The following is a 12,070-nucleotide window of genomic DNA, read 5'->3' on the forward strand; positions in this document are numbered from 1 at the left end:
ACACACACACACACACACACACACACACACACACACACACACACACACACACACACACACACACACACACACACACACACACACACACACACACACACACACACACACACACACACACACACACACACACACACACACACACACACAGTATGTGTCGCGTGAAGATGTCACTGTGTTTATTCTTCCAGGGATCTTAGTCACCAGCAAATCGAGAGACTGGTGCGGAACACTTTTCAAGGACTTAGGCAGTTGAATACTTTGTAAGTCGTAATTATCGCGTGATAATAATCTAAACGCAATGTAATCATTATAGTTTCGCAGTCGTCCATCTTATGACTAAAATATTTGTATTGGAATGACTTGCAGTCAGGTGTTAAAAGATACGACACGAGTATGTACATTATAATAATATCATAATGGCACATGTGCGTAATATAAATAGTAACTTTCACGCATATTTCTTTTCTTCAGATCTTTAGCTTATAACAAAATCGAACACATTGAGGACGGGGCCTTCAATGGGCTCTCACATCTCAAATCATTGTAAGTTGCTAAAAGTATATCGGGTACGATAACTGTGAGCAGGTAGTCAAATTCCGCAATTTGCATAATCTTTCTCATCGGTCATATCGCCCGGAAGATGACGCTTCGGTCGCGCCTCTGTTTCACATTACATCACATTCGATTACAGCATTCGTATTAGCGGGAATCGTATTAACTTTTATAGCGACACTTGTGTACGGATAAGTCACCGCGCAACTCTCCACTGGCGGCCCTCGTGGCCAGTAAACATGCGATGCAGGGCTTTGCGGCAAGCGTTTGATGCCGCTGTGTGATAACGCGTGTAATTAATGCCACGGTAAATGCTCTCCCGTGATGACAGTGTTCAGCCCATCATCACGCCGCCTCTAGGCGAGCCACTCGCTCGTCCTTTTAATTCCGAGATCCGTTTAGCATGACTAATTACGAGTGCTTGTGTTTGTGTTTTCTGTTTTTAATCGCGCAGGGACATCACGAACAACCGAATAGTCGTGATCGAAGACAACGTTTTCAATGGACTTCCATTTTCGCAACTTACTCTGTGAGTGCATGCGCCATGCCGCCTGTTACACACGCGCGCGATTGCCCCTATTAATATAGGCACCTGGTCAGGACTACCTGGTGACCCAATTCTAATACATAGATTCATCTGTAACACGACAAAATTGCACTTGGATAGTACGTATGCTGATTACTAATCACGTGATAGCTGCTACTAGAGCAGATGCATCTTATGTCGAAGTAACATTCCGATGCACGAGCATGTCTTACGATGCATCCTAGCGAAATCCTATACACACACGGTGTAGAACGATATTAGACTTGTGAACTTTAGAAAATTAGAACATGGGAGAGAGGGAATCAGTGAAGTGAGACTACTGTATTTAGTGCGGATTCACAAGGAGTAGTCATCGCTGCTGACATGAAATCAATAATTAATTATGTTGTATGATTTATGATAATCAGCTCCCTGGGGACGAGTTGAGTGTCACGGGCAAATATGTGACTTTCATCTTTATTTCTGATATTGCTTACAATATATCACGCGTACGTGCCCTCTAGTGGCAAAAATGCAAATTTGTTTGCGCAATGTATACGTAATTAATTGTTAAAGTGGACATTTATGTTTTTCGCAATGAATTATGAGATTATTCGAGGAGAAAGGAACAAATTTTGGAAATGTTGCCGTAGTTCAAAACGCCTCGAGGAATCGACGCAGCCTTTACATACGCGCACATGCATGCGCGCGCACCCACATGTCCGCAAACACGCCCACACACTTTCTCACGCACACACGCATACTCTCACGCACACACGCACACTCCCACGCACGCGCGCACACACACACACACGCGCATACACACGCACACACACGCGCACGCACACACACACACACACACACACACACACACACACACACATACACACGCACGCACGCGCACACGCACACGCACGCACGCACGCACGCATGTACTATATATATCACCGATACTTAGAGCAGCTCATAATCGTCACTCGCATCGCGATCATTATCACCCGCCTCCTCCGACTGCAATTAGTTTTTTAAGCGCATATGAGTTTACAGTTAATAAAACAGCGGAAAATTCATTAGCATCAACGCAATCCCGCCGCGCGACACGCGAATCCTTCAATCTTCACCCTCGCGCCATCACTAATTACTACGCTAATTGCTAATTGCTCGCCAGGAAAACCGATGAGTTTCGCTTCTGCTGCCTCGCCAAGGGCGTGACGAAATGTCTTCCCGAGCCGAACCAGTTCTCGTCTTGCGAGGACCTCATGTCGAACGTTGTGCTGCGCGTGTGCGTGTGGGTGCTGGGAGCAGTGTCACTCATCGGCAACGCGATTGTCATCGTGTGGCGACTCGTCGACAAGAGAGACGGACAAGTAAGACGCGTTTTTGATTCGCGCGTGTGGTTGTTCCTCATCGGTGTTATCAAGTGCTAATAGTGGTCGTTGCTTATCCGTGTTATCAAGTGTTAATAATGACGAATTTGTCATTATTTGTATGAATGATTGCATGATCATTATTAACCCGTGGGTTTATTAAGTGGGCACGCGCTTTACTTTGTGCCGCGAGTGGGAGATCGGTTGTCAGCACGTTTACTTGTGTAAACGTGTCCACACGCTTCTTATACACGCCGCATTTACTGGTAAACATAATTCGCGGAGATTCCATGCGTTTTTCCCCACGATATTATTAATAAAACATGCTCTCCGTGGGTTTTAATCTCATCCTCATTTTCTTCTGATCCATCACTTGCGTATTTCTTGGTCGGGAACACCCAAGCACCTCCCTCTTTCGCGCATTCCTCATCTGAAAAAAAACATAGTTGAATAACACACCAGCGCAATCAGTATTAGGCATATATCAACGTCAATATATATATACGTCTGTTTGTGTGTATAGTTTGGCCATCTATACATCAGTAGTGATACTCATATACAGGGTGCCTGAACGCGAACGCGTCTATTTATAAATCTCTGATTCAGCCCTTCGTAAACATCGTCGGTAATCATGCGTGAGAGCTGACATCAGGTCGGCAGCGCGTCCCTTTATCCCGCGCTGACACTAACAACCACGTCGGGGCGCCGAGGGACGATAGTCGCAACCGAGTTACATCGTGGCTCCAAATTAGGTTTCCAATTCTTTCACGGCGCTTCTCTCGTCTCCGGTTTTCCTCGTGCGGTTTTTTTTTTGCTCGTTTATTTTTTTTTCGTTCCGTGGCCGTCTGGACTCGTACTATCGTTAACGTTATAACCTCCTCCTCCCCCTCTCTCTTCTCAATGTTTCCCGATATCATGGCTTGTTAGTCTTCATCGCATCGTAGTCGCCATCGTCCGGCGAACACTGCCCTGAATTCAGTACAACGATGATCTCCTTATTGCGCTGCGGAGTTATTTACGTACACGAGTAGCGCGTTTCGCTGTAATGGCCGGGCGACCGGGTTTGCGGACGAAAGCGTTTGAGCGAGTCGCCATTTCGCCTCGAAAACGCTTAACTTCGACGCCGATCTCATCCGATCACGCGGTCAATCAAGGGTTGAGTACGAATGCTCGGATAGAACGCGACGTGAAACGATGAAGTTCCGATCTGTCATATAAAATCCGCGAGCAATATCGACTTGCGGAAATCTGTTCGAATCAGAACGCCGCCGACGACGACGACGACTGCGAGGAAACTTCCGAATGTAGTGTCTTCTTAGAGCGCCAACGCGTCGTCGTCATCGATTGTAACTACAGGCAAAATAGAATAGCAGAGAAATCGGTGAATGAAAATCGTGTTAGCTCTATAAGTGAGTAACGTTCACGTGTCGTCGTCGCGCAAATGATATTATTTTATGTTTGCTATTCTATTATTAGGTTTTCAAGCTTTAACGTTTAAAATTTATATTGCAAATAGTCATCAATTTAAAGGAAAGGTTAGTATACCTCGTTAGTATATATATATATATATATATATATATATATAGAGAGAGAGAGAGAGAGAGAGAGTATATGTGTGTGTTGTATATATATATATAGTAGATTGCTCGCGGAATAGGAGGTTGCGACTTTGGCACTTTGGCAATGAACATGCGATGATTAAGTCTTAAAATAGAACATGTTGTTTTAATTTTGTTGCGTGGCGAGCGTGCTTTTCACCATACTGCCATGTTTCCATACTGCTCGAGGAAGCGACCTCGCTCGCTCCATTCGATAAATAATAAATTTATGATACAGTATTCTGTCCTGATTTTAACATTATACATACATATATAAATAAATAAATAAATAAAAATAAATAAATAATAAATAATAAATAAAATAATATATATATATATATATATATGTATATCAAGAGCTAATAATACCGAGTATTATTGCTCTTGATGTATATGTTAGCAAATTCAAATAAAATAAGCCTAAAGAGTGTTAAATTTCAGCGAGCTTTCGAGACGTACATTCTTCCTCAGGATTTTAGCTGACATAAATTATATATACACATATATATATATATATATATATATATATATATATATATATATAATGGTATATATATATAGACATATACCACTACACCGATTCTGCGATATAACGCACGACTAGGTCGTGCGTGTGACTATAAACGTGTCGACGTAATGTTGCAGGTGCACTCGTTTCTCATCACCAACCTCGCCATCGGAGACATGCTAGGAGGCGTCTATCTAATCGTACTCGCCACCGTCGACACCTACTACCGCGGCGTCTACATCGCTACACGACAATGTTCTGGCGGCGAGGGCGTGCTCTGCCAGCTGTCCGGCTTCGTCGCGACGCTGTCCAGCGAGCTGTCCGTACTCAGCCGCTGACCGTCATGTGTGTGTGTGTGTGTGTGTGTGTGTGTGTGTGTGTGTGTGTGTGTGTGTGTGTGTGTGTGTGTGTGTGTGTGTGTGTGTGTGTGTGTGTGTGTGTGTGTGTGTGTGTGTGTGTGTGTGCGTGTGTGTGTGTGTGTGAAGAATGTATGCATCCATCCGCAGGGCCGCAGGTATTGCCATTCCCGCACACGAGATCACCGCTTCCCGACGGCTTCATTAATATAGCAGACGTCTCTGTGACATGAAGCTTACCTGTCTGTGACATAAAGCTAGCTTACCTCTCTGCGACATAAACCAAGTCTATCTGTAACAGTAAACACGTCTCTGTGACAAAAAGTTTACCTCTCTGTGACATAAAGCTATCTCATTAGAAATCAGACACCGAATGTTCAACGTGGCAGTTTATTTAAAAAACGTATAAATACTAAATTTTAGCGCAAACGGCGAGACAGAGATAGCTACAGCGTCTGCTCTGCATGTTTTGCTGCGTTACTCAAGCGCGCTCACTCGGTCTCGCTAATGAGGCAAGATAAACCGCGCTATAGGTAAGGTAATCCGCGCGTGCGTGCGTGCGTGCGTGCGTGCGTGCGTGCGTGCGTGTGCGCGCGTGCGTGCGTGCCTGCGTGGGTGCGTACGTGCGTGCGTGCGCTCGTGCGTGCGTGCATCCGTCCGTCCGTCCGTCCGTCCGTCTGTACTTACTTCGTGCGTCCGTCCGTGCGTGCGTAGGCCCTACATGCGTGCATGCGTCCGTGAGTGCGTGAGTGCGTGCGTGCGTGCGTGCGTGCGTGCGTAATTAATCAACGCTCGTCGCGTGATTCGTATTTCGCAGGTGTTCGCGTGGATAGCCGTCTTCGTGCTTCCCTTCAACGCCGCCATCAACCCGTTGTTATACTCGATGGCCACCGTGCAGTTCAAGGCCCGTGTCATCAGCTGTGTGGCACAAGTTCGCATTGCTATTGGTCGTCGATTTTATCCAGGTATATATATATACACACACACACACACACACACATATATATATATATATATATAAAGCCTGTGCAGCAAACGACTTTATTAAATCACATTTTACATTATATTATCATATCCGCGCTCACATTATATGTTGCGTCCACACTGGTGTATAGCCTGCTTGCACATTCACGCAGAACGAGATGAAAAGGCAAGAGTAATGTTCGTCGCACATAAACTACACAGTATGAAAGTAAGAGTAAGATTAAGAGTAATGCTATTGACGCAGAAAGTGGCCTGTTTATCGCCGATATATTTTACACTGTCATCAAATTTAGCTCAGTGTGGATGTCGTCTTATTTGGGACACGAAAAGAAATCGACACGACCATAGAACCCTATGAAGAAATGCCACGCATTTCCCAATAGAAAATTTCATATCACTACATATCCTATGCGCCTATATGTACAATGGTGAAGCAGTCAAATGATAAAAATCAAAGGAATAATAAACGAGTTATGTTTGGTACAGTGATACAAGGCATAACATTTTACTATCGATTTATCGGTTCCATCTAGTAGAGTTGCAATTGAATATATTAGTGCCTATACAGTCCTCACACGTTCGCACCAATATTTAATTTATTATGTAATTAAAAAACGACATCTATATATTATCATGATTTAATAATGTAATATTAATTAGTTTATATTAATTAGTAGTTATGTCTGTTCTCGCTGCCGCTTCGTTAACGTACTTCGCTCACAGAGCAACGTATATGTCTATAGAGCATTTAGTCGAGAGAGGTCATTTAGACAAGTTCGTACTTTACATATCTTAAATATGACAGCCGTTGAACACACGAATAACTTCTTATGTACGGAATAAGTAAAAAGTTACGCTGCAACTTTGTTACATGTCGCATAGATCAATTTCTCCTAGATGTTTACGGTAGAGGGCGCTGCAATGTTGCACAATAGAATTGCTTGAGTACACGGTGTATGATAATTTGGCAACGCATCGTTTTAAATATTTATTCTGGTGTGCATTTGACCTAATTGGTGAATGACAAACTATGAGTCGATGGCCGATAGCTATATTTGAATCCAATATATTTACATCAAAATTAGTGGGTGCGCTTTTGCGTAGCATGATGACATTTAGTTTCTAAAATTACTTTTTTTTTATATTTTCATCGCATAATGTAATGATTTTCTGACAGAGTTTGGAAAACACTTTATGTGTTCAATCTTTTCTCGTTTACTTCCAATCTCGGTGGCAATGATAAATAATAAAACTCTGTATATGTTACATATCATCGCATCGTGCCACGGATGCGCTCAAACGTAAACGTATAGCGCATAAAGTGTCTTGATTTTACCTGAGTTTTTGGTTCTACGTATGATACACGTGCACGCCGACTTTATGCTAATGTTTATGTTTAGGTTTATGTTTATGTTTATGTTTGCAGAATTATACGGGGACAACTATGCAAATTATAACTCCTACAGCCATACCGTGTCCATGTCGTTGAAAGGTGACTACTACATCAGCGAGCGAGCCCTAAGTCTGAAACGCTTGCAGCACGGAAAGCCGCCGCTTAGGCCCGTCGCCCGCAAAACGAGCACAACGTCGCACGCGCCGTGCGCAAACGCGCAAAAGTCTCGCGCGGCGAGGCCGTCGTCGTCGGCGTCAGAGCTGCAGCAGCGCCTCCTGGTGGGCGCCAACGAGAGCGAGGCGGCGGCGGCGAAGGGGAACAATGTCCGGCAGAGGAAATCGTCGCTGAACGAGATTCTGCCCGTGAACGGTCTGTCGACAGGTGGCGATGATGTCGCGGTGGCGTCGGTAGTCGCGACGGGAGACATTGTCGACGTGAGTATATGCGAGCCCAGCTCGTCGTTACACGGCACCGTCGACGCCGCCGACCGACCTGATCCACATCGGGACGACGCGCAGCACTCCGACAGCGACAGTGATAGACAGAATGAGTCGTCGATTGACATGTTACAAGGTCTCGTGCTGCAGAATCATTTTCCTCTAGGCGTACCAGACGGCCCCGAAACATTCTGCTGATAGACGTAGAATCGCTGCACGCTAGATGTTGCCCGTTAGATGTGTAAAATATCACAGTGTAAACTAATAGTACATGATATATATATATATATTATTATTATTATTATTATTATTATCAGCATGTGAATATATCAAGTGCCGTAAAAGCCCGACGTCGGACGTTGGTAACATTTGATTGTACTAGATAGTTCCTAGATTGGCTCATTCAAATGTTCACTCACACAATTTGAATGGTAGTTCTGATTTCAATACGCGTTTTCAACGAAATCCGCGTAACAGAACAAATGACTCAACTTACAAATGATTTACCTTCAAAGTGATTGCAGTTGGGAATTCATTTTTACAACTACTGCGTTCGTGGTAATTGGCACCTACATATGAGTTGGAAGCATTAAAAATCGTTCCATGTAAATATGCCGGCTATGTACTATTGCATAATTATATTTCGATAGGTGGAATTTCAGACAGTTTTACAGATGTGATATTGCAGGAAATGAAGAGCAGGAATGATGTTTAACTCGCTTGGCAGATTAAACAGATCTCTCCTAATTACAAAAAAACAATAGCTATTTGAAACCATTGACGTTTATTTAATCTTTGAGTGTTCAAGAAAAAAACATTACGAATACAACAGTATGCTATGCGGTTGATATTCTTATATTTCTAGTCCATAATAAACACTATCGTAAAGAGCTAAAATATTGAATAATTTAAAGACAACCGCGTAAATATATTTAGTATACATTTTAGTATACAACTCGTTTTACTGAACCAGGATGACGCACGAATTGAAATGCGTATAACTAAAAGAGAAGAGGACGGTTAAATACATTAGTGCAAAAAGCAAGTTGAGTCTAGTTATCACACTGAAACTGTCATAGGTGATGATGACCCGTGAAGGCCGTGTGCTTCGCCGTATCCATAAGATCGAATTGCTTTATAGCAATATCTTTTCGTGTGTGAATAATTATTATATGTCTCGCAAATACGTTTATGTATAATATATGTCAGTGGAGACGATACAATATTAATGATTCTGTTATTTAGTGAAATGTATCGAGGAATATGTTACTACATGCGCACGAGCACATTAGATTCATTCGATAAATTAAAGCGAATAAAATAACTACTCATCCGTTTGCTAAACGTGAAATGCAATTACGCACAACACCACACGGAAAGCCTATACTGATTCAGTGCCAAATATGTGAGGCAGACGGGAGGACGCCATTTCCATAAACCTTTACCTGTCGTTCGAGAAACTAGAGTCACGAAAATTTACTCGAGCGTTTTAAACTACATTATGTGATACTTTACGCAAATTCATAGCTTGTACTACATATTGCAACATATTAATTGTGATGCTTGTTTTGAGAATGTGGAAAGTACCATAATAGAAAATATAAACTATTTAAACAATTACTCGTTAAATTAATATATACTCTATATATAACAAAGCTCTTTCATGCATGATACAGCGATCTTATGACCTGCGGAACACTGCACTGATTACGGATAGATCATGTAACAGTCAGTAGTATTTAACTACAATTATAATTGGTAATAGTGTTACTTCTAATTAACATAAATCGATGTATTTTCAATAATTTATTTCTATTATTTATAAATTTTTTTATTCTTAATAATTATTCTGATCCATATTATATAATATCCTATATTATTCTTAATATTCTAGCACTATTATTATTATTAATATTTATTTATTCATACACGCATGCGCAGATTGTGCTCGCGCATGTCTCTCCTGCCGTCCGGTCGGCCAGGTTTTGAAAAGTTCTCAGTGCCTTGATTAGTTCTCCGCCTCAACTCCACAGACGCAGCTGTAATCGGCATTGTTCGGCGCCGGTTGGGCATTGTTCGGTAATTACCGGCGCACAATGACGTAATTGCCGATATTGTCTGCGCTCCCTGCTCCAGCCGATCCCTCTCGTCAGGTGAGCGGGTCGCAGCGCCGTCGGCCGCCAATCATTCATTATGAGCGCGCCCGCACCGGGAGACATTCGGGGCGTTCTGTTGTGATATACCTGCGAAGTTAACAAGTACTCAAACACACGATCGCAGACAAGGAGCCAGTAGCATGCGGCTAACTTTCCTTTCACTTTTCCAACACTTTTATCGTCATTGTCTGTGTGTTCGAGACAGAGGCCTTCTATAACTGACGAGGAGACGGAGTACTAGACAGACGCACTGATAACGCATGCAAGCGTCCGGAGAAAGACGATCGCGTTCAAACTCGTAGCACGTAAACGTCTAGTTTCGTACGTCGACGAATGACATTTTGTTGCCGCAGTAATATATTATTTATTCGTATACGAGCACGCCTGTCGTATTTCTCCTAACCGTTTCTGTAGCGAATATTTTCTTCTAGTTATTAACACGAAAACACTTTATTATAAATCTACTAACTGCAACTACTGCAGTTACCTATCACAATCCAATGAATGTTAGTAATTATACTATATGGGGACTATCACAGATTAATCGTGTCTAATAACGAGTATCAGTATTTCCAATATGACTCAGTAAATAAGTAAATAAGTAATTGAAGTTTAAAAATAAGCAAAATCACGTTAATTATTGAAGATTGTACTGAATGATTAGCTACCAATTATAACTACAGTCTTACGTAGGCTGTATTTCTTGAATCGCCGTTATAGTCCCCCATTACCCAGTACACACTCACACACACACACACACGCACGCACACACACACACACACACCCACACACACACACACACACACACATACACACATACATACATACACACACAGACACAGACACAGACACACGCACACACATACATACGTATACACACATACACAAACACATACATACATACACATACACACACACACACAGACACACGCACACACATACATACGTATACACACATACACAAACACATACATACATACACACACGCGCGCGCACACACACACACACACCACATATTAGTGTATGATTGGTGACGTGTATGTATAATTAGGAATTTCATCTTCCTAGTCGTCACCGCAATGTAAAATGTGTTCTACATCGTAACACTACCGTAAGCAAATCGTGATATCTACCTGTACTTGCTACTATATGCTACTATTTGCTTATACTACTACTGCCCCTCTGAGGAAAGATGCCGTACGAGTGAAAATGCAGCACGCATTTGTTTGTAAATCGAACACGAGAGTCGTTTAACAGTGACGCTTGCCTAGGACTTTGTCTGAAATACACCGCGAATGCACCGAGAGTAATTTACTCCAAAGCAACGCGATTTCTTATTGTTTTCCGCTATATTTCACAGGCCCCGTACAAGTGCGTGCGCTCATTTCTCTCTCTCTCTCTCTCTCTCTCTCTCTCTCTCTCTATGTCTCTCTCTCTCTCTCTCTCTCTCTCTCTCTCTCTCTCTCTCTCTCTCTCTCTCTCTCTCTCTCTCTCTCTATTCCTCGGTGTATTTTCGTCGATGATGTGCTGTCGACAGTTTCGCCCGCCGCTCGCTGCGAGCTGCAGATCACGACAAGGGTACACTTTTATCAGCATTGTCTGTGTGTTCGAGACAGAGGCCTTCTATAACTAACGAGGAGACGGAGTACTAGACAGACGCACTAATAACGCATGCAAGCGTCCGGAGAAAGACGATCGCGTTCAAACTCGTAGCACGTAAACGTCTAGTTTTGTACGTCGACGAATGACATTTTGTTGCCGCAGTAATATATTATTTATTCGTATACGAGCACGCCTGTCGTATTTCTTCTAACCGTTTCTGTAGCGAATATGTTCTTCTATTTATTAACACAAATACACTTTATTATAAATCTACTAACTGCAACTACTGCAGTTACCTATCACAATCCCATGAATGTTTGTAATTATACTATATGTGGATTATCACAGATTAATCGTGTCTAATAACAAGTATCAGTATTTCCAGTATGACTCAGTAAATAAATAAATAAGTAATTGAAGTTTAAAAATAAGCAAAATCACGTTAATTATTGAAGATTGTACTAAATGATTAGCTACCAATTATAACTACAGTCTTACGTAGGCTGTATTTCTTGAATCGCCGTTATAGTTCCCCATTACCCAGTACACACACACACACACACACACACACACACACACACACACACACAC

At 42.4% G+C, this 12,070-nt stretch overlaps 1 protein-coding gene across 1 annotated transcript in view; it reads left to right on the top strand.

Moving 5' to 3' along the window:
- Positions 1-4,889, top strand: part of LOC106806201 (G-protein coupled receptor GRL101-like) — a 48,751-nt gene extending 43,862 nt beyond the window's left edge. Inside the window, exons 17-21 of the mRNA XM_014808071.1 lie at positions 189-260; positions 472-543; positions 1,007-1,081; positions 2,247-2,445; positions 4,689-4,889. Of these exons, the coding sequence (XP_014663557.1) occupies positions 189-260; positions 472-543; positions 1,007-1,081; positions 2,247-2,445; positions 4,689-4,889 (619 nt within the window). The remainder of the gene's footprint in view (positions 1-188; positions 261-471; positions 544-1,006; positions 1,082-2,246; positions 2,446-4,688) is intronic.
- Positions 4,890-12,070: the final 7,181 nt, after the last annotated feature.

The sequence above is a fragment of the Priapulus caudatus genome, unplaced genomic scaffold, assembly GCF_000485595.1.
Source record: "Priapulus caudatus unplaced genomic scaffold, Priapulus_caudatus-5.0.1 Scaffold8, whole genome shotgun sequence".
Taxonomy (NCBI): domain Eukaryota; kingdom Metazoa; phylum Priapulida; class Priapulimorpha; order Priapulimorphida; family Priapulidae; genus Priapulus; species Priapulus caudatus.